The 23,557-nt window shown below is 36.3% G+C and overlaps 3 protein-coding genes across 4 annotated transcripts in view; 2 read left to right on the top strand and 1 right to left on the bottom strand.

Annotated features, from left to right (window-relative positions):
* The window catches only part of LOC18778265 (succinate-semialdehyde dehydrogenase, mitochondrial), a 7,903-nt gene extending 987 nt beyond the window's left edge, over positions 1-6,916 (top strand). For both annotated transcript variants that reach the window (XM_007213680.2, XM_007213681.2), the window contains exons 2-20: positions 720-833; positions 1,107-1,206; positions 1,419-1,467; positions 1,555-1,642; positions 1,743-1,853; positions 2,234-2,296; positions 2,411-2,521; positions 3,185-3,250; positions 3,365-3,442; positions 3,539-3,616; positions 3,771-3,837; positions 4,550-4,635; positions 4,882-4,914; positions 5,012-5,044; positions 5,377-5,477; positions 5,745-5,830; positions 5,955-6,061; positions 6,143-6,220; positions 6,645-6,916. In XM_007213680.2, the coding sequence (XP_007213742.2) occupies positions 720-833; positions 1,107-1,206; positions 1,419-1,467; positions 1,555-1,642; positions 1,743-1,853; positions 2,234-2,296; positions 2,411-2,521; positions 3,185-3,250; positions 3,365-3,442; positions 3,539-3,616; positions 3,771-3,837; positions 4,550-4,635; positions 4,882-4,914; positions 5,012-5,044; positions 5,377-5,477; positions 5,745-5,830; positions 5,955-6,061; positions 6,143-6,220; positions 6,645-6,683 (1,488 nt within the window). In that variant the 3' untranslated portion in view covers positions 6,684-6,916. The remainder of the gene's footprint in view (positions 1-719; positions 834-1,106; positions 1,207-1,418; positions 1,468-1,554; positions 1,643-1,742; positions 1,854-2,233; positions 2,297-2,410; positions 2,522-3,184; positions 3,251-3,364; positions 3,443-3,538; positions 3,617-3,770; positions 3,838-4,549; positions 4,636-4,881; positions 4,915-5,011; positions 5,045-5,376; positions 5,478-5,744; positions 5,831-5,954; positions 6,062-6,142; positions 6,221-6,644) is intronic.
* On the top strand, positions 9,836-12,346 carry LOC18778208 (myb family transcription factor APL). The gene is made up of 6 exons (XM_007211401.2): positions 9,836-10,350; positions 10,447-10,523; positions 10,671-10,731; positions 10,859-10,925; positions 11,167-11,209; positions 11,335-12,346. Exons 1-6 carry the CDS (start codon positions 10,167-10,169, stop codon positions 12,007-12,009), a joined length of 1,107 nt encoding a protein of 368 aa, XP_007211463.1. The 5' UTR covers positions 9,836-10,166; the 3' UTR covers positions 12,010-12,346.
* On the bottom strand, positions 15,426-18,042 carry LOC18779610. Its single transcript, XM_007211343.2, has 3 exons — positions 17,529-18,042; positions 17,077-17,424; positions 15,426-16,327 (listed from the first exon to the last, which is right to left on the bottom strand). The coding sequence occupies exons 1-3, from the start codon at positions 17,856-17,858 to the stop codon at positions 15,830-15,832; spliced, it is 1,176 nt and encodes a 391-aa protein (XP_007211405.1). The 5' UTR covers positions 17,859-18,042; the 3' UTR covers positions 15,426-15,829.

Below are 23,557 nucleotides of genomic sequence, written 5' to 3'. Positions count from 1 at the left end.
CGGTGATCTGGCCCTAGGCTGATATGATCATGAATGAATATGCATATGCTTGGTTTGATTGTAAATGTTGATGAAAAGATCAAGTTTTGAATTTGAGGTGGTTGATTGAAAATCAAGAGTCAATGTTGCACAAGAAATATTGTTCTGTTTGTTAAATTTCTAATTTCATTCAAAATAGTCATGAGTTTTAGTTTTAAAGCCTGCCTTAGATTGTTTTGTTTGTCATCGAGATGGGTCTGTGTGATATTGGGTTTGATTGAATATGGTTGTTGCTAATGTTTGGGATGTTGAAGGAGCTTTCCAGTTTATATTGGAACCACAAAATGCTAATATGCGTCCCTTGCATTTTCGACTGTGTGCTCAGACATGCATAGATATATAAAAATCAGTGCATAGAAATATCAATAGAAGGACTGATGCATACATGGTGATATCAAATGTTGTTATAGTCCTGACATGGGCAGAGGTTTAATATCTAATTTTTTTTTTCTCCATTCCTTCAAAATTTTGTATATAAAAGCATTATTTGTTGTTGCAAATGAGATTTTTTTTTCTTTCTACTCTAGTACTTTTGTTTAATTATGTTTGGGGTTCTCTTCTTAATATTCAATAATGGTACATGTTGAACTTGTGTTATTCTACAATTTATTTGTAGAATTTTCTATCTTAAAGTAGTATTTATCAATATGTTAATGTTTGAATGGGGGATTCTTTGTCAGATTAGCATGGATGTAAAAAGTTTTGCTTCTCGGCTTAGTAGTTCTGGCCTATTACGTAGCCAGGGCCTTATCGGAGGGAAATGGTCTGATGCATATGATGGGAAAACCATACAGGTATGAGCTAGGAACCTCTTCGTTTCCTCTGATACATGTGCCCTTGGATGATCTTTACATTAAATCTATAAATGTTATCTGTTCTGAATATTGCTGGTTTCATGCCTCATTTTCTTTTGATTACATGTGGTTTGTTTGAGATAGGAGCACCTACTTATGACCATACTTAATTAAATATTAGTTCTGTTGGGTCCACCTACCAACCTTCACACTGCATCTTTCGTTCCTCTCCTCGATGTTTTCAGAAATCACTTCTATTTCATATCATGGCAGGTTCACAATCCAGCAACTGGCGAAGTAATAACAACTGTCCCATGCATGGGTCAAAAGGAGACAAATGATGCAATATCTTCAGCCTATGGTGCATTTAATTGTATGGGAACTAATCCACATTGTGAATTTGTGATTACGTTAGACAGTTGAAGAAATTTATCTACTGCATTTAGCGTACTTCCATAAACTGAGCTAATCGTGCTTATGCGTTTATTATCATGCAAATGTAGATGACATCTGTTTAACATAGCCTGAGGTTGTAAAAAATTCTTTTACTAATTTAAGTATCTGAACTTATTATCCTGTGTATAGCTTGGAGCAAGCTTACTGCTGCTGAAAGGAGCAAATGTCTAAGGAAATGGTATAATTGCTGTCCTGTGATTCTATATCTGGTTTTGTAAAAAATTTCATTTGTTCTTGATATTTATATTCCTTCCCATCTCTCAAGGTATGATCTACTAATTTCCCACAAAGAAGAGCTTGGACAACTCATTACCTTGGAGCAAGGGAAACCTCTAAAAGAAGCCATTGGCGAGGTATCCTATTTCAGACTTCTGTTTAAGGGATTTAAGCAATTAGCTGTAGCTTTGCATCTTACTTTCATCATGTGATTCAAATTTCAAACTCTTATTACAGGTGAGTTACGGGGCCGGGTTTATTGAGTTGTATGCTGAGGAGGCAAAACGTGTATATGGTGATATCATACCACCAACTCTTTCTGATCGACGGTTGTTTGTTTTGAAGCAGGTGAACTTATATGTTTCTTTGAATTTTGTATGGCCTATATAATTACTCCAAATTACAACTAGTTCATCCGGTAGCCAAATGTTGAGAATATATTTTTGAGGAGTTTGTCAAATAAATCTGAAAGAAAAAAAAAAGAAAAGGGAAAAGCACAAAGGTACATTTCCATTGATGCTAAATTTGCTGGCCAAACATGCAAGTACAATAATACAAAACTCTTCAATATCCCTCTAATGCGCAACTGTAGGGTTTCTAAGTGCTACTATGAACTTTAGCATAAAAATACAAAAAATGATATTTGGCCTTCTTTTGGGGTGGAGGGCAGGGCGCTGGATTTACTTCTGTTTCTATTCTTTGATCTCTTATTAAATTTTCTTTTGCAGCCTGTTGGTGTTGTTGGTGCAGTTACTCCCTGGAACTTCCCGTTGGCTATGCTTACCCGCAAGGTATTTTTAAGATATTTTAATGGTGTAGAATTTGTTAAGTAGAAGAACTCCGACCTTTTTAGCGCATGATTGTCATTCACAAAAATCTCCTGTTCTGCTCCACACTTGTTTCAGGTTGGTCCTGCTCTTGCATGTGGCTGTACAGTGGTCATAAAACCCTCTGAACTTACACCCCTCACAGCTTTAGCAGCAGCTGAGCTGTCCCTTCAAGCTGGAATACCACCGGTAATATTTCTTATATGTTTGAGCACACACACAAGCACACTTCTTATTTAGTATAATGCACGTTGTTTTTCATTTGGCCTTGCAGTTGTGGATAATATTACTCTCAAGCGTGACATATAATGTAGATTGTCATATGTCGGCTCTGTGCTGGAAATGAATTTCTTAATTTATTGCTTAGTGCTACAAGTATTTGTGTGCTCGTGATTAGAGTTGTATGAATGGTGCATGTAACAAATGTCTGCGCTGTTTGCTTTAGAATTGGAGATATAACAAATTTGAGCATGGAAATGTACTTATAAAGCTTTAAGTGTTCATGCTTTGATAATATAATACAAATTCGTAAAGACTTTTGCCATCATGGCCAGAAAGTGTGCTTTTTTTCTTCACTCTTCTAAAGATAATGAATAGTTGAGACCAAATATCCTTTTGGAGATTCAACCATCACTTGCTTTATAGTTATCTATTTCATGATGTTGAATATTGACCATTTTTCTTCTTAGAAAGATCAATCCTGATGCACAAGGAGACATGTCATGTAATAGCTACTTGCTGATTTTACATATTCTCTAAAGAGCATCGCATCCCTAAACTTTTTGTTGCTTCAGTCATCACAACTTTTACTGCCTCTTCTGTTTCTAATGGTGTTTACCATTTCTGATACAGGGTGTGGTGAACGTGGTTATGGGAAATGCTTCAGCAATTGGGGATGCTTTACTTGCAAGTTCGCAGGTTTTATAATTCATACATAATGCGGTCCCTCTCCGTGGGACACCATAATTCAATTTTCTATAGCTATAGAAAATATAAAACATTAACCATTCTTGATTGATATAACTTATTCAGGTAAGAAAGATCACTTTCACAGGCTCAACAGCAGTTGGAAAGAAGCTGATGGCTGGTGCAGCTGCGACTGTCAAAAAGGTAAATATATAGGCTAAATGATAAGTGTATATGCTAAATAGTGAGGTTTGAGGAATCATTATGTGGTTAATTGCTATTGTTTCTTGATTATGTTAGGTATCTCTTGAGCTTGGTGGCAATGCACCCTGCATAGTCTTTGACGATGCAGACCTGGATGTGGCGGTAAAAGGAACTGTAAGTAAAACTGTTGCTTTCATATTAGATATGTTCTTATTTATTTGACTATTTCACCTTGTTTAATTATTTATGTTTGATAGTTGAACACAAAGAATCTTTTCTTCTGTTACATTCATTGGCTGAACCATCAAGTGTGCAATTTGTTTTGTAGCTTGCAGCAAAGTTTCGTAATACTGGACAGACATGTGTTTGTGCAAATAGGATTCTAGTACAAGAAGGTATGATGGAAACACATTCAATTAATAAGTTACAAACTTATGCTTGACTGTTTGAAACCATATTGTTATTCAGTCTGTATTAATATCTAGTTAAGATAGTGCTCCCTGGTGTAGAGATGCTGAGACTACACGTTAGCAGCTGATTTCCAGTGGCAAATATAAGATTTCATAAAATTCCTTGTTACAAGAATCCTTTAAACACCAAATTTTGTGAATTGGAAGGATATCCTGTATTTTTTGAAGGACTTCAGATGGTAAACAATCATTATCGCCAATAAAATAGACAATGAGACATGGCTCAATGATTTTCTGTATATATATATATATATTAAAGAGCTATAATATGCAATTACTAAGAGGGGACTATTAATTTTACTCAAGTAATGGTACATGGGGATAGTGAAGGCGTTCATTTTTTAAACTAAAGATTTTTGTCAGTAAGAATTGTTTTCCAAGAGCTCCAACCTTTCCTATTGATATACTAGCCTTTTTTGTCATATCGAAAAATAAGATTATGTATGCAGACTGGAGTGGGTAGCTTTGACGTTAGTGCTAGATTCTGATTATATTACTTAAGGCTCTCATGCTTGTGTACACAAAACCAGCTTTTGACTATAATTTCTGATCTGATTTTGGTTTCTTGCTCAGTTTCTTATGCATTAAGACTCCAAAGGGATAATGCTGATTTCTAAGTAGATTGTTATTTGTTCAGGTATCTATGATAAATTTAGGGATGCTTTTGCGAAAGCTGTCCAGAATATGCAGGTTGGGAATGGCTTTAGTGAAGGTGTGGCCCAGGTAGTCTCATTCATGCATTTGCTGTCATTTCTTTTTAGGTGGTTTTTGGTTTCCAGGGAATACGCTTGGAGTCACCCCTATATAACCATAAATTACATCGTGTAGGTTGACTTTTGATATTTTCTATATTATCTGACCTGAAAATGATAATCTGAAGACAAAGCCTCCCCTGGATAATAAAATTCAACCAGAAGTTACTCAAGCTTTAAAATCATAGTCTAACGTATTGTTTTCATTTCATTGCAGGGTCCACTAATCAATGAAGCAGCAGTACAAAAGGTTTGCTTTTCTATTCAAATATGTAATTCCATTATGTCTGTGCTCCCCCCTTCACTTTACTGATATCTGTATGTCACTTTGGGAATTCACATCACAGGTTGAATCATTTATTCAAGATGCTATATCAAAGGTTGGTTTTCTGCATTTTCTATTGATTCAGTTGCTATGTAGGTGGTGTCATAAGAATATTTAACTTGACCTTGAATAACAAATGTAGAAGTTTGACTTTGTTGCTACATTCCAGTTGATTGGAACTAAGATATGTTGGATCAAACCATATCTGCATTTTGATCTTCCTCGTTGCTGTTATGTTACTTTTCCACAGATTTCTACAGTTTCTCATTTATTCAACATTACTTGAGCTTGAGGGCATAGAATGAATGAACCTTTTCTTTGAAACTTTTTTTATTATTTTGATGAGAAACAATGACCTTCGATTCTTTAATAATTAATCTTTTGAAGGGAGCAAAAGTTGTTCTTGGGGCCAAAAGGCATAGCCTTGGAATGACCTTTTATGAGCCTACAGTTCTCAGTGATGTCAAGAATGATATGCTAATAGCAAGGTAAACACTTGGATAAAATTTTGCTTTATTTTAGACATTTAAATGACATAACCAAATTGTTGGTTGATTTGATTATTTGAATTAATGAACCGTGACACTCATTATTGTGGGTGACATGATCACCAGGGTGGTTAGCTTCTACTTATTACTTTCTTTATGACTTCTTTTGGGTCTGCAAAATTTTGCCTAGTTGTGCTCAACAACTTTTGCCTCCTGTTCCATTGAGTAGATTATTACCTGTGCACTGAAAACATTGTCTTGGCTCAGAGAGGAAGTATTTGGGCCTGTCGCACCCCTTTTGCGTTTCAAAACTGAGGACGAGGCTATCCGAATTGCTAATGACACCACTGCAGGTTCTTTTTTGAGCATCCGTTCATATTTTGATACGTCCATTAGGACCTTAAGGAAAATGGTGATATTTCCATTTAAAATTCTGTTTTGCTACTCATCAGCAAATTCTCCTGCATGCATATACAGGGTTAGCTTCTTACATATTTACAAATAATGTTCAACGTTCATGGCGTGTCTCTGAAGCTCTTGAATATGGACTTGTCGGTGTCAATGAAGGCATAATTTCAACAGAGGTGGGTCCCACACTGCATCCACCAGCAGTTTCATTTTTAAATAACATATCGGTGTATTCATGATTATCTGTATGAATGAAGGTGGCTCCCTTTGGAGGTGTCAAACAGTCTGGTCTTGGAAGGGAAGGTTCCAAGTATGGGATGGATGAATATTTGGAAGTAAGTGTACAAGAGATCCCTTTTACCATGCTTAACAAAAGAAACCCAAATGGCATGCATCAGTAGTTCAAATGTTGTAAAATAGCCATTATCACTTGTTTACTCTGAATGTTGTCATTTTGGGAAAAACAAAAACAAAGAATCTAATACAATCTAGAAAATATGACGTCGGCATGGATATGTATGCACATTTACACAAATGCACTTGCATGTGTGCAGCTAGAAATTCATATACTTATGCTGGTCTGTATACTCTTTTTCCTTCACTTAGTCATTTCTTTGATCCTGAATTAATCAAAAAATTGTGTGCTATTCCTGCCATATTGTTTAAGAAGTCGAAAATTCTATCTTGTAGGCAAGATACATAGGCGTACTTCTTAGTTCTGTGCGTAATATTAAGGTAATTCTAAATACTGTGTTGCAGGTTAAATACGTGTGCCTGGGGAATATGAGCAGTAACTGATGTGCTTGGTTTCTTGCTGGATCCTTGCCAAGCTTAAAACGAAAGTTGCTTTTGCTTCAAAAATGAAAAATGTGTTGTATTGGAAAAAAAAAATAAGTGTTTAGTTTTGAGGTAGTTCTGCGAGAACAGAAAAATAAGTCTCTTTTGTAGAAAAATAAGTCTCTTTTTGTATTAAGTTTTGATGTAATTTTGCAGCACAGAAATAAAATTTAGTTTTGATCTTTCTATTATAATTGTTCCTCTTTTTTTTTTTTTGTTAATAAAGTTTCTGTACTAATTGAAATCCATGGTAAGTTACAAAAGCGCAATGCCCAAGTAAGGAGGATGATTTAAGCAGACTTGTTAGAGAATTGGGGTGGGCTTTCAATTAATCAGAACCTTGAGGTTGGTTTTTTGTTGATTGAAAACAGAACCTGGAGGTTTAGAATGGAGGCAAGGGGTTAGATTTCTTCTGGTCCAAGCCCAAACTCAATGGCTGAAAGGGGTGTAGCTATATGGTTTAGGGTGTAGTGATCAAATGTCTGGGTGTATTAGCAAACACTCTTTGAAAGAATATGTCCAATGTGTGGTACGGACTACAGATTGAGCTCACCCAGCTTGAGGCTGTACTGAAGTTCTACACCAAATCAATCGTATTGGGCTAGCTAATCCAAATTCCATAAGAATCAAACTTTTCAGTCGCCGTTTTTTGTGTCTATTTTTTCTTCACTTAGCAAAAGATAGTAAATGTCAAGAAAAGCAAGTTAAGTCTAGGTCAGCCTCTGTTTTCTGAAGTGATTTAGTTTGTGGAAATTAATTTAATATATCCTCTGCAAAAGCTGTGAATATGACAATGGAATGTCATATATTCCCCAATGTTATATATGCTTTCAAGATCAAATATGTTTTCTTTTCTCATCCATCATCTGCACCATCTCTACTTAAAACAAAATTCATTGATTTTTTTCTTTTGTCAACTAAATCATTAAATCATGTGTTCGAATCCCCCTCAATATCGCTTGTATAAAAAGAATAATTGAGTGAGTTCGAGTTGCTACATCGACATGGGGTGATGGTGATGATGCACCATGCATGCATGCATGCTGTCCAATCCTTCTTGGGAACTCGATAGAAAAGCGGGAAGCTTTGTAAAGTATTCAAATTGTACATAAAGTAGGGTCCCACAAATTCACCTTCAAAGGAATATATTCATTTTAAAGAATGATTCTCTATAGATCACATAAAGATGCTTGAAATTGAAGCAAACATGCCCTTAACACTAAGCCAACCCACTTTTCCACTGGGTTTTGGCTTTGAAGTTCCCATTATTACCAACTAAAAGTTAAATCCCAACTTTGCTTGATTATAATTATAAAAGGTCCAGCCAATTTTGTGCCAATTGTCTAAAAGAAGCATCTCCAATTCTAAATGCAAAGCTTTGTTTCCTCACACATTTGGATAGGAGTCCAGGAGAGGTGCCAAATTATAAAGCATTTTCGTTTACATGCAAAGGGTGGTGGGGAGGGTCAAAATCTAGGAAAGAACCCCCAAAAATCAATCTATGCTGCAATGTTTGATTTCCTACCTGGCTTGCATGCATAGGTTTTGATTTGAACAATTTGGTAGGACCTGGTCAACATCTTTTACTCGGTAGGACCAAATCATACATATACAACAAGATGGGACGGTCGTAAATTGTTCTGTATCTTAAAATAATGAGCTTTGTGTAACTCATGGTGTTCTAGATTTTTGGGAGAAGAATCTTCCTTTGATTGTCAAAGAAGAAAGCATTGATTCCCAACTGAGATTGGGGCAAATACTAAATCGTAGGAATTTTTTTTTACAACAAAAGTAAATTGTATGTATTACTTCTGTGGAGTGGCATATATGTACGATTATACAAAAGATTGCTTCTTTTTTCGTTTCTTAACAACTCTCGTCTATAAAATTTGAATTCTAAATCTCTGACTGACATTTATTTTTCCTTTTAATTCTCTTGGGTCCAAGGCTCAAGTTGTTATACTCATTCTAATTTTACATCCTTTAGTAGAGTGTGAGTGGGGCCTTGAGGCAACTTATTGGGTTGACCTTACTTGGGTTGTTTTGTTTGTTGTGATTTGGATTGGAGAAGAAATGCATGGCAGAGCAGTCTTCATCTTCAATTCCAGGAAAGTGAGATAAGGGATTGAGGCCCAGCAAAGCTTTAGAAGGACTAAGGCTAAGGTCCCCTACCCTCCGGTCATCAAAAGCTTCACATTACAATACTTTTATGCATTGATGTTCACGTCCTCATATATTACCAACCACAGACCCCTAAAGTTTTCGGTTCCATATTTTGTTGTTTTTTAGTGCTTTCTCTTCCACGATAGAAAATCGCATTCATATTGTTAATCTTTAATTTTCTTAAATCATATTATGAGATCTAATTAGAATTGAATGATATAGAAACAAAGTTCTTGTAATCATATGCCTCAAAAGCTTGATACAATGATCTCTACACCATTCAAGTAATGACAGATTCAGAATCTTCCAAAAAGACAGAGGCTAAATATAATTGTAACCATATATTTAATTGAAAAAAACCTACTTCTAATTAAGCACTCATTGAATGAAATCTAGGAGCAAGAAAAAAGTGTAAAAAAAACTAGAAAAATAATACAAACATATGACAATGGCAATGATCATTAGTCCCTTCATCAGAAATTTTGCTGTCATTGAAACCTTTTTGTTGGTAATGACATAAAGATATATTAATCTTTGTGTTCTAAACACCATGCTTGATAGGTTACTGGTTCAAAGGATGTGTGCCCAGGATTCTATATATATATATATGTGTGTGTGTGTGCGCGCTTAGATATATAATTATTGACTGGGAGGGCAACATGCAGGGTTTATATGTATATACATGGTTCAGAAAAAAGAAGGGTAAAGGTACAACATACTGCCCATCATCATTGCCATGAGGGGTCTCACTCATATCTTAATGCGAAAAATAAAGCTTCACATGCTAACAGAATATATAACACCACAAAGATCTCCTCTTTTGGAGATATAACAAAAGATACACATACCAATCTCAGAAAAACCACTCAAACTAATACACTCTAATTCACATTATACCATGATAATTCCGGCATAAGTATATTTAGCGTAGAATTACCGGAGAGAGAGAGAGAGAGAGAGAGAGAGAGAGAGAGAGAGAGTACCTTTTGGCAAAGGAAGGCCAGCACATTGTAGAATAGGTGTGCTTTAATTTTCTTTGTTCTTTTTTTATATTATTATTTTTTCTTTTATACTACAAGGTTAGCTTGTCCCCCTTGCTTTCTTTCCAGTACTTGAGAGAAACCAAAGGCAGCCCACCTCCTCTTCTTCAAAAACGCACCCTATTCTTCCCTATTTGCATCGCATTTGTTCTTGAATCTCTCGGTATTCCCAGAGCCCCCAGCTCTGAGAGAGAAAGAAAGAAAGAGAGAGAGAAAAAAAAAAAGGAAAAAAAAGAGAATAATGTTCCAACACCCACACCAACACCACAAGAAGCCATCAACTATGAATTCTCATGACAGACCCATGTGTGTCCAAGGGGACTCTGGTCTTGTCCTCACCACTGACCCTAAGCCCCGCCTCCGATGGACCGTTGAGCTCCATGAACGTTTTGTTGATGCTGTCACTCAGCTTGGAGGACCAGACAGTACTACTTATAACCTTCACCTTCAATTTATAGTTTTCATGCATCCAAATTTATTAATTATGTTACATCTGCTCATTTCTTCTCTTATTTTTTCAGAAGCTACACCCAAGACTATCATGAGGGTTATGGGTGTGAAGGGTCTTACACTTTACCACCTCAAGAGCCACCTCCAGGTTTAATTTGCCTACACACGATGTTTTTTCGAACTTTATCATCTTTTTCTTTGCTTCACTTTTACAACATTCCAATTTTCGGTTTGCCTTGACGATATTTCTTTTTCTCTCTTTTCATTAAATTCTTTTGTTTCCCTACCTGAATAGAAATTTAGGCTCGGAAAGCAACCTCACAAGGAATTCAATGATCACTCGCTTAAGGATCATGGTATGAGACGCATGACAATTCTTTCTAGGGTTCCTTACAAACTATAAGCTCTTGAATTTGGACTGCGCCTTCGTTCCACAATTCTTTTTTGGAATATCTGATCTCTGTTTATTAATTTTCATGGCAGCATCTCCCCTGGATCTTCAACGAAATAGTGCATCTTCTTCTGCCATGATCGGCCGCAGTATGAATGAGTATGTATTCGGTCTTTCTTCTTCTTTTTCAAGAACAAAATGATTTCTAAATCTTTCTTGGAATTTATCCATCCAACCAAGAAGTTGTTTGTGTTTCTTTTTTATCTCTTTTTAACCAAAAAAATTGCCTAAGTATTTCCTTTCATGCTTGGTTGGGGCTGGGGGATTCGAATTTTCTTGTGGAATGTATGTGAAAAACTGCATATAACAGTATTAATTGCCACTTGGTTGATGCAATTAGGATGCAAATGGAGGTGCAGAGAAGACTGCATGAACAATTGGAGGTAACTAAACACACATGCAAAAAAATAATTAAAGTACCTCTTCTTTAAATGATGATAAAAGAAAGGTTTTATATATTTATTTCATGTATGATCTTGTGATCTTGATTTTAATTAATATATAACAGGTCCAGAAACACCTGCAGTTGAGAATTGAGGCTCAGGGAAAGTACATGCAAAGCATATTAGAAAAGGCCTGTCAAACCCTTGCTGGTGAGAACAACATGGCAGCTGCAGCAGGAAGCTACAAGGGTAATATTGGAAATCAAGGTGTCAATCCTGCTGACATGGGAGCTCTGAAAGATTTCAACTCTCCTCTCAATTTTCCATCATTTCAAGACCTTAACATATATGGAGGAGACCACCTTGATCTTCAACAGAACTTGGACAGGCCACCTCTTGATCACAGTTTCATGCCAAGCAATGACAATAGCATTTGCTTGGGACCCAAGAAGAGGCCTAGTCCTTATAGTGGTAGTGGCAAGAGCCCTTTGATTTGGTCTGATGATCTCCGGCTTCAAGATTTGGGAACAGCTGCCTCATGTCTTGGACCTCAGGATGATCCCTTCAAATCGTCAGATTCAATTCAGATTGCACCACCGTCCATTGAGAGAGGCTCGGAGATGGATTCCATTTCGGACATCTACGAATCCAAGCCAATGATCCAAGGAGAAGACAAGAAGTTTGACTCGGCAAATAAACTGGAAAGGCCTTCACCACGGCGAACACCACTAGGCTCCGACAGGATGAACCCCATGATCAACACCGGTGTTCGACAAGGAAGAAATTCACCTTTTGGGTGAGCTAAAAAATTAATTGATATTAAGATTTGAAGAATGAGATCGATCTAGGGTTTTGATCATGATCATGAAGTTTTTTTTTTTTTTTTTGGGGTCTTGTCAGAGTGGTCACGAAGGTGAGTAGGTCACATTAGGGTTCTACTAAAGTAAAGTATGATAAAATGCCTTGCATGGCAAACCTATAAAGTTACATTGTTAATTTTACCAGTACATTTATAACTTAGTGTGATATCCTTGTAACTCCTTGATACTTAATTTCCAGATTTCCATGGATGTCATGGAAAATTGATCTAGACATGAATAAAACTATGACTAGCAAGGTGCAATGTTGTCTCACTAATATCACTATCTCCTGTTTAATTAGATGATGCAACCTGAAGATGTTCTCTTTCTTTATTAAGATATCTGATTGAGAAAGCAAAGTACATGCAAACAAAATTTAATTTGCCATTATTTAATTGATATATTGTTCCTTACTTGCAAGTTATATAACTTCCTACTTTTCAACTTCGATATATATCATGTCTCCCATAGGAGTAAAACTTTCATGACATGTTGCATACGCCTTTCTATCTATCTCTCTCATCACTTGATGATAGAGATAAAGAGAAATGTCCATAAAACCTGGGATAGACAAGTTTTTTTTTGGTTGCTCCCATAGGTATTAATTTAGACATTTTCATTCAGAATTTAGACATTTTCGTTATAATGTAGGTCATTTAACAGTTGATGGGTGGTTTTCATAAGGGTTAAGAGGTGAGGACATGCACGTCTTGGAGGAATTTTGTTAAGTTTATTCTAGATCATGCAGCAGGAAGCGTTCTACTATCAGTCCTGTCCTGCTGCTTTTTAAGTTAGTTGGTCCAAGTTAGTTATTGCAGACAAAGCCATTGGGATAATTAAAGAAAAATTAACAAACTATAAACCCCAATAAAGCAAAAGATCGTATGAGTATGAGCTAGCTGGGAAGGAACACATGCATAGATCACAGTAAAGAAAGAAAAAATTGATTAAAAAATAACTAGGATATAGATCGAGAGATCATCACAAGGGTTTATTTGAGTCGAGCGAGCTCCTTTTTAAAGATGAGAAAGAATTTTCTACAATAGAAGCCGACCAATAGTATCTATCTTTCAATGCTCTTTTTTCACTCTTTACTACTTCACATTCCTTGGGTGTCATACAAGGACGACAACAAGTGTACCTTTCATCTTTTTTCCTTTGTTTTTTACTCAACAAAGATATATACATGACCTCATCCTCTTATCAAAGATAATTAATGTGTTTAACGCAATAACTAAATAATTAGGTGAGATAATGAAATGACAACAACAAATTAAGACCCAAGTGATGATGAAATCGTTTGAGGATTTAAGAGACTAATTAGAATTAGATCCATGCAGAGTGAGAGCGGGTTTCTCTTTGGTGTAGAAAAAGAAAGTGGTGCCACCATAGCTTTATTGGTTGCAGAGAAAATTTAGCCACTGCAAGTTGGCAGGAAAGCTCCCCCTCTGATCTCCACATAGACACAACTCAAGAGAGAGAGAGAGAGAGAGAGAGAGAGAGAGAAGAGGAAAAGATGATAAAGCCTAAAAGCAAGGAAAGAATACAACGCACTCCCACGCGTGCAGATTTCGAGGAAGCTTCTATCTTTATGTGGGCAAAGTTAAAGCTAGCTAGGGGATACTCCTTATTGCATTAAAAGCTGCTGCTGATGATGATTCATGGCTATATATATGTGTGTATAGCTAGATTGGTTAATTTATTTTTATTTAAAAAATAATAATATTACCACAGTTTGCATGCAATAATGTTATTTGGGTTCTCTTGCTATAGATTTATATGCACAGAATCATGATCAGCATATGATTATGGTAATGATATGGTGTTCAAGGCACATCCTTCCATGCAAATGCAAATCATTTGCAGTACTTTGGATTCTGTTACTTCATTTGACAACTTTGGGTCTAGTAAAGAATTTCCTGCTTCTTACAAAGTATCCTCCAGAAGCTTCTTTTGTCCTCCCCCCTCCCCACACCCTTACTCTAGATCGCTCTCTCTCTCTCTCTCTCTCTCTCTCTCTCTCTCTCTCTCTCTCTCTCTCTCTCGTACACATATTTTGACCCCTATAAACTAGCTCATGGAACTGGCTGTCTATGTTTTCACCCCCCACCAAAAGAGAGAGAAATAAAAGAGCAAACAGAAGAAGCCATCAACATTTCTTCCATGCAATATATCATCTCGATACCAACATATATACATAAAGTCTCCTATGTGGACATCCGGACGTTATTATTGTACGGATGCAATGTATTTTCTACTATTCCTCCTCATTTTCCCTCCTATTTACACTGGCATATGCACAATAATAACGTACAGACATCCGAATTGGAAAATAAAGAGACACCTGAAATATATATTGTTTTGATGTTAAAGAAAAAGGGAACAAGGAGACAAAGAGACACCTTAAATTAAGCTAGTATATAGAGATGTCCACCTACAATCCCTAGTCCCTGATTCAACTTTGATATAAAAGCTATTCATTTAGTTTTTGATCATATATATGGGACTGGAACAACACTTGGAGAGTAAATAATCGAAAGAACGTAGTACATGTATCGCACTTTATGATGATTAACAACATACATTTCTGATATTATTATGTGTATATGATGGTGCCTTTGTTTAATATGTTATTCATGTTTACCTTTTTTTTTGCTTAATTTTGTTAAAAACTTTGTTGACGTCAAATTTATTCGTATGAACAGAAGCTCCCTTATCATCAAAAGAAAAAAAGAGAGCTCCATTTTAGCTATTCTGGAAACAAAGCTTCTCAGTTGTATGTATGGGCCTGTGAGAACATGGACATGGCGGGTTTCATAACTGGGCCAAGTTTGAGGGAGTCAAACTCTCTTTTCCACTTTTCTTTTCTCAGTTGTTCAGGTTAAGGTATGGGCCCAAGTGTCTAAAGGTAAGAAAGTACAATTTACTCGGGCCAACGCTACCAAATAAGGATACGTAAACTAGACATGTGCCACCAAAGAGGATAAAGAAACTAGGGTTTTTAGGTCTAATGATCCCTAAACTTTGATATGATTCGCATTTTGGTTCTTAAACTTTGATATGATTCTTGTGGTCCTTCAACTTCACTTTCGTTAAGACAAATGGTCCTACTGTCAATTTTGTTATATTTTCTGTTAAATGCAGAGACAAAATGGTATTTTTATAATAATTTCATGTTAATCTCCCCAAATTGAAAATTTGGAGAACGCTAAATGATTATATTATTAGTCACATCTCTCACAGTGATCTCTACTTATAAGAGATGTTACTAACGTGGTACAAATAGTTTTATTATAAAAGTTTTGTGAGAAATTGCAGAATAAGCGACAAAGACATTTGGACAAAAAAACATTTCCTTTCAAGGTAGCAAATATTCTCTTAAATTCGAACCCATAAGTGATGAATTAGAATACATAACTTTTGTTTCCTACTCACACGACATATCCTTGCATTTCTATCATATGCCAAAAACTGAAATTAAAAAAAGGTCATATCCTTGAAGAAAAAAAAGAAAGAAAAGGCATTAGATTAGAATACAACAACATATCCCTTATTCCACCCCATGCTTGAATTTGTCATTTTAAGCTTGGTCATGACTTCAAAGCCCACTACATATTACATAATACACTTGAAGAAAAAGAAGAAAAACCCAAAATATTACATCATCAACAACGTGTACCCACCACCAATATTTTTTGTAATTAGAAACAAACTAACATCCTAATAATTAAAGCTTTAATCAGTACTTAAGAAGAGTTAATCATGGTGATTGTAGAGTACTGTCCAATATATCCGCAGGAGCAATGAAATAGTCCATGGAAAGCCCTGGTACGTTAAACACAACGTCATCAATGCTCCAAGCTTCCTCCATTCTAGTCCTTGTGTACTCCATGGACACCTCACCGCACCGGAAGACGGTGGCGATCGAACGGCCCTGATGAGCTATGAGCACACCATCCACATCCCTATAGTCTGCAATGCTGCTTCCTATGGTGGTCTCCCAATAGACGGTTTCATTTTCTGGGGCTTCAACTCTAGTGAGGTGTGAGTCTTCTAAGTATATGAGGAGGCCACTCTTTTGGCAAAAATAGCCATACAATGCATGCCTGATCACCTCTGCCGGACCCTCACTTCTCTCCATCACAGCCGCCCGATCGGCAGAAACTTTTAGTACAAAGCAATCATCCTCTCCGATTCTTTTCTCCCCCAAGCATTGTGCCTTGGCAAACAAGCTTGCTGTGCTCTTTGGGTCTAGGCCCTGCAATAAAACATAAGATATAGCTGATCAAGTTTATGAGTATACATGAAGGTTAAGCTTGTGAATGGTGATATTGAATGCTTGATGCACATCCTCACTTTTTTAAATTACTTGTTTTGGAGCAAATTAACAACGATGACACAATCACTCATGCACATGTGAACGACAGGTATCCACACATTTTTGCAGGTGTGACAATCAATACTATATTAGCCAATATAATTTTGGTGCAAAAAGAAACATCTCTAAAGCAAAAGAAAAAAGAAAAGAATGAAGAAGAAGAAAGAAAGAAAGAGAGAGTAGGGAGCCATAATGTACTAGATCCGGCAGCATTCACTAAAGTGCAAAAGAAAAAGTTAAAGCAACCAAATAATACAGAAACACTTTAGTTCAGTATGTGGTAATCCCAAGACCAAGATGTTCATATAATATGACCTTAGATGACGTCAGAACGGCAATCACGTGCCGTTCTTAGGTCCCTTTGGAGCTGTTCAAAAAGAAAGAAGTCTGTAGGGTAAAGCACGAGACAGTTTCTCTATCATTGTCAGCCACATACCATTTTATTGGGATTGTGATTTGTTCCTCAATCTCTATCTTTGTTTGGTAAAGCCCAAAAGCTAAGCTATTTGGAATAATTGAATGTTACGGTTCGTTCATGCCTCTTTATAGTTCAAATTAAATCACAAATATAAAAGAATTTTCTAAATTCTTGCATGATTTTAAATTATTATGAGAAGAACGTTGTATACCTGAATGAGGCGGCGCAAAGGGCGTTGAGGACCTTTGGCTGCATGAGTACCGAGCCAAGGGGTGTGCCTCCAAACTGTCTTGCCGTCGCTACCGGCCACCACCTTGTTGCCTCCAACCACCAATTCCAAAGACCACATGCCAGGCAACATTTGCCAAAGAACAAAGCACCCACTTTCCCCACTTCTTGTTCCTAGAGTCTTGACATTTCTTCCGGCAGAAACCTCTGTTTCACAACAAACCATCTTCACACTTCCACTTGCATACATGTTTTTGTTGCACTTCTGTTGCTTCAAGCACCCTGTGGCTGCCAAGTACTGCTGTATAATGTAATGCGCTATAGAAGTTTCCTACACAATATTTTTCAAAAACCCAACATTAATTAACTAATCAATATTAGTAACAAAACATGTATATAATCCAATGTGTGAGATAAATAATTGAATTTTCTTACAAATGGGATGTCCTTGATGTGGAGGAGGTGATGATCAATTGGGTCATTGGCTTGGGGAATTGGAGCAAGGGGACAGCCTAACACACCAAGCAACAGCCTTAGGTCTTGCCTTTTGGCAGGAATAGTACCACCACTTCCATATCCTGAGGTAGATAAATTAGTCCCTGGATTAGGAAGCCCACCCTTCTGTGCCCTAAACCATTCACGTATGACTTCCCAAGAGCTCTCCTTCTTGCCTCCTTCCTCTTGCATTTCAGGGTCTGGCCCTTCCATGAGCGGCGTCAATGGCTGTGGACACCATATCTGCTTCTTTCTTGCCTTGGAACCCATAAATCAGTTACTTGGTTTTTGGAAGATGGAAAGAGAGAATGATCAAAATGGGGTTGAGGGTTGTGAGCTTTTTAAGAGAGGAAGAGATTATAGGAAGGTTGGGAGAGTGAGGAGGATTGGATTGGATTGGATTTTACTGTATTGTAATGGGATGAGACAAAAGGGACAGCTTATCTGTCCAACGGCAGAGAATGGTAGTAATATAATAAAACCACACTATCGCATGTTGGCCTGTCTATTACTTTATTCTTCTCCCTTTAGGTCTCTCTCTCTTGTCGTTTTATTTCTATATTCATTATTCTCTTGAGCTGCTCAGCCTCTCTCTTACCCAACTGAGAGGGAGAGAGAGGGGGCCTATGTGGATTGGTCTAGTCCCTTTTACATGTCTTGAGTGATAAAAGACCCTAATACCCTTTAAAGGAAACCAAAAAGCATTGTCTCTGATTCTGTTTATTGGCTTGCTCTTGTTGCTAGCAAGTATACAGTCACTGTGTGGTATATACTTTGTACTTTTGTAGTATGAACACAATGATAGTTTTAGTTCTTGGGGTAATGTCTTAGTTCTGGTGAGACATATCCATGAACATAGAGATAAACCTCTGTTTTTAACCTTTAATGTCTGACTCACGATTTATACGTAGAGTCATGAGTCTCTAAAATGACTTGTCATCTATTAATAGGTTACAATCGTTTATATAAGCTAATTTTCCTAATTGATATGAGACTCAAAAGATGTTCACACGATCCATACAAATTTTGAGTATCATATAAGTTTCATTCACTTGAATTAATGACATACTCGTTAAGATTATAGAATGTTGTTGATAACCATAGGTAAGTCCAATAATACAAAACTTTCAATATTTTACCTTATTAGATGAAATGCTAAAACTTATAAGTCACGACCACTTTAAATCGAAGTACGATTTCGCCGCTCAATAAGTTGCCTTAAAACTTATATATTATTGGTTTGATAATTCCCTATAAAGTTTAATATATTATATTTGAGAAGGGAACAAAAAGCATATGAACCACACTTATTTTGTTTCACTTTATATGAAGCATATGAATCACACTCGATGATGGGACAATATTTTCTTGTAAATATTAGTGAATTTTACCCAAGGGTATTATGGTAAAGTGGGTTCAATGACTGCAGGCTCTGCACCCACTTCCATATAGGACAAATCTACCAAATCTTCTTTGCACATAATTAATTAATTAATTACTCGGAGCCTCTGATCAAATTAATCAAAATCAAATCCAAAAACAAGGATCTCAATCTCATCACGCCTTACTTAGTAGTACTTTAGTTTAGTACTCGGTATCTTCCTCTCCTCTTTTGATTCTCGTCCTCGGTCCAAACAACAAAACTCACACTTCCCAAAATGGGCCCCACCCCACATAATATAACACAAAATTATACCATTTTAACCTCGAGCCCAGATGGTCAACGTGGCCGGCTGTGGAGGGTTTGATAATGACAGTGCAAAAAAGGGGGCCCACAGGAGGGTGGGGCCGGATGTTGGTCCAAAATCCAATTAGGGAGATGGAGATGAGAGCAAGTGGCAAGTGGTGGCGATGGTGTAAGGTCGGCATCAAGGGAAATGAATGACCGATTGAGTTGAGGAGGTTGCATGAATGGTGGTGGAGCGGCGGATGGGGACTGGGGGTTTGATGATGTTGATGGGTTTTCAGGTTTGAGTGATCTTTGAAGCCAAGCTCTCTTTGTTCGTATTATATTAGGGTTCAAGTGTGGCTTTCATTGGTTGGGAGAGGCACATAATGCCCACATTGCCTTAGATCCTTCAAGCAATTGTGCACATCAACACATGTGGTATGTTTCATTGTCTTTAGACTTTTGGATTTTTATCCACAACATTTCTCTCTCCTTTCTCTATTTTATTTTTAAACATAGAAACTTAATAGGTTGTTGGAAAAATTGCACCACATTGGATTGATTTGGATACATGTTTGGTCCATGAAATGTTAATGGCACTTGGGCTTCGGACTGGGACTGGCCAATGGGCACCATCACATTTATGATTTGGATCATAGTGGGCCTACCTCTCTCATTCATTCTTGATTTCTTTATCAATCAATGTCCTTGTGAAGGCAAGCATTTGTTTCAATTTGTTGGTTCATCTCTTAAAGTAGACCATCACAAAATTAATCTCCTAGTCTTGTGAGTTTGGGGTCCTGATTCTCTAAGCTTGGGGTTTTAACTTTTAGGTCCTAGGTGTTGAGATTCGAGTTTAGAATTCAGGACTCGAGATTCCAAGTTTGAAATTTAAAGTTTGTGGTTCGTGTTTTGAATTTAGATTTATAGTTTGAAATTTGAAGTTCGTGATCCATGTTTTAGATTCAGGTTTAGGACTTAGAGTTTTTAAATCATTATGTTTTGGTCAAGAGAGTTCTAAATCATTAGGTTGAAGTAAAATTATTGGAAAATACCCATTTGGAAATGCTTCATTCCTTACCTCTTTGGAGTGGGGCATTCATTCTATTATAAGAGGGATGAGATGAGCAATTCTGAACTATATGTGTGAACCAAAGAATAGAATGATGATGCCCATTCTAGTGTTAATTAAATACAATTATGAGCCAAATGATAACTTTTGGGAAAACATGAACATATATATGCACCTCCAACTAAGCCATACCTAAGTTTTCTATAATTCTTAGAAACTATAAAAAAGTGAACATGTGGGAATGAGGCTATTGGACGGTATGCACATGTTGAATATATTTTTGTGTGGTTAAATTAACATAAAGGACGACGGAAAAAGGAATTGTCTTGAATATACTTTTTCATGTATAGGCAGCAAATTGTCTTGTTTGGAATAGTGCGGCGAAAGGGATTGAACTCGAATAGAGGAAGACAGTACACTACAATAATTACTTAGTTCTTGAGGAAATTGTTCTTCACGAACGATTTGTGTGATAATGATAATCGAAGGACTAAGGTGATGAGCGCGTAAAAGGATTGTGATTTTCACACTTCCAATTTTGTTTTTCTTTCTACACTCCTTCCCTTGTTTCTTTCCCTTGATCCTCTATAGATTTATTCAATTCTAAGGCTAAAAAAGAAAAGAGAACCTGTCAGTCAGTTGTAGTCATGCGAAATCATATTTTCGAGTGTTAAAATGGATTCGAGTTCTTCACAAAAGTTGTTCCTACGTATGTGTAGAACAACATATTAAAATTTAGTAGCATTTGGATAAATATAGCTTGCTCGGGTCATCACACATCAAAACAGGTTTGGAGAAGAAGCTAAATGGTATGTTGGCCAATTTTTGTTAAGTCAATTGCGGTGAATGAGTCAACATGTGAAGGCCTGAGCGCTCTCAAAAAATAAATATTAAAGTATGCTTGCTGAAAGAGGAAAACAAGTTTGGCTTGGAAGATATTTTGAATTACCTAGGGAGCTTCACTTAGGGAACAACACCAAAGCAACTTTTTTGGTTTTGCTAGCATTTTCAGCAACCCACTCACCAAAATCAATGGCAAGTAGGTACTTCTCATTGGCTGTTGGTCCCAACACTTAACCCACCTCATTTTCTCTATAAATAGAAAGAGAAGTCATCAATTAACACACACAAATCTCTCAAACAAACTCAACGTCTTCAATACTTGAAAACCTCAAGCTTGAAACAACTTGCATTTCTTTCAAGATAACTAGTTTACAACTCCTGATTGTTATCTTTTTACTTTTATGCTCTACCAACACTTGGTATGATTCCCAGTAGCTAGGCCAAATCCTTTACTTTTTCTGTACCAAGTTTGAATAGAGAGATCTTCAGGCTATGTTGTTTACTTTTATTTAAATGTTTATATGAATAGAGAAATCTTCATATGAACATTCATCATTTTCATTACTGTCATGTACTTTTCAAGTCTTTACAATGAACGAAGTAGATAAATCCTCAATTTAGTGTAGCTATATGTCATTTACTTTGAGTTTGCATCGATATTGAACTAAATCGAGAAATCTTTAGCTCCATCTCATTGTTTCTCATTTTCATTTATGTTAATTTTATTTTATGCTTGTTCTTATCTTCGCACTAGAAAAATATTGAAGTCTTTTTGAGGCATAGAGAAGAACCTATATTGGGCCAGTTCCTCACCCAATTCACAATCGATTGATTAGAATCGATATTGTAGTGCATTTTATATTTTTCAATCACTTTATGTTGGAGCTTTTGTTACCAACAATGACACGCCTACACAAACAATCTCGTGGCCAACACCAGGCCATCACGGATGAATTTTCAGGGGTAGAACAAACAAAAACTCAACTTAATTTAATTTAAAATGAATTCCAAGCATAGATTTATCCTACGACCATAAACTATCAAAGTAATTTCATTTGACCTATTTATAAAATTATCCAGGACAAATAAATTAAATTAATTCTCTATACAAACATTAATTAATTCATTTGATTTGGAGGAGAAAAGATTCTTCCGAAAATGCCCTTAACGAGGTACTAGGGTGTGGTCTCATTGTCTTTGAAAACTGGGCTTCGCACTTGTCACGTATGCAATTAACACATGAACACAATCAAAAGGATAAAATTGATATAATCGTAAAACTTTAGATAGTAATGTGAAAAAATTGAAAGGTCATTTCAAAAATCACCCCAAAAATTTCGGGTGTATATTTTTAAGCAACTCTATGATTAGGGTTTTGATTGAAATGAGCCTAAATTTATGTATGAGTTTCACATTTTGGTCATTCAACTAATTTTTTTCATTTTAATGGTCCTACAACTCTCTATTTAGTGTCAAATTGGTCTTACCATCAAAGTTTGTTAATTTTGCAGTTTAATTGAAAGGTAAAATGGTCAAATTGAACTAAAATATTAATTAAGGACCAAGTGTCTCTCTTCTCTGACTTAATATACAGTCATCCCACATGTGATTTTGGCTTATTTATTTATTTATAGAATATCCCACATGTGATTAGGTCCTGGGTCAAAATAAAAGGGTTTAGTGACAATTAGTTTCGGGACCATTTTCCCTGATCAAAAATATTATCTCGGACCAAATTCCAGAATGATGAATGTGTACAGGGGTCATGACTACATTGATTGCTAGATTACATTGAAAATCTATGTTTTCTCAAATTTATTTTTCAAATTCTTGTACATCCATCAGTTGAGATCACTGATCGGTTCATTAATCATTCTCGATGAGTAGAATAAGAAATAAACAAATCTCGCATGAGCTGCATTTATGTACTTGATGACAATTAAATCCATATCCAGCCAGTCAAAGATATGAGTAGATATGGAGGGCTACGTAGCACATGTGATGGCTCAACTGAAAGCCTGGATTTGGCAAACCTCATGGCTGGCAGTGGCATATTGTTGATTGTTTTTACAAAATTAACCATTACGGATGCATTCCACTTTCACAATTAGAATATCATTCACTACACACTGATAGATAGATACAAATGCATAAGAGTGGCTTTGGGAAATTTTTGTTGAAGATAAGTGGGATGTACATTAGTCTCTTTTCCTTCAATGTAATCGAAAATTTACTATTGTTGACGATGAATTTTATTTAAATTTGTAGTCGAGATTCACAGTATGTCAACACAAGTAAACTGTACATTAAGCCGTTTATATAAGTGTATACCTTACTTGATCATATTCTAGCTTAGCACACTAGCACAACCAGACTATATATTAC

This window comes from Prunus persica, chromosome G4 (genome assembly GCF_000346465.2).
Source record: "Prunus persica cultivar Lovell chromosome G4, Prunus_persica_NCBIv2, whole genome shotgun sequence".
NCBI lineage: Eukaryota > Viridiplantae > Streptophyta > Magnoliopsida > Rosales > Rosaceae > Prunus > Prunus persica.
Note: the sequence above shows the minus strand (reverse complement) of the source record. Positions and strands in the feature narration are given on the sequence as shown.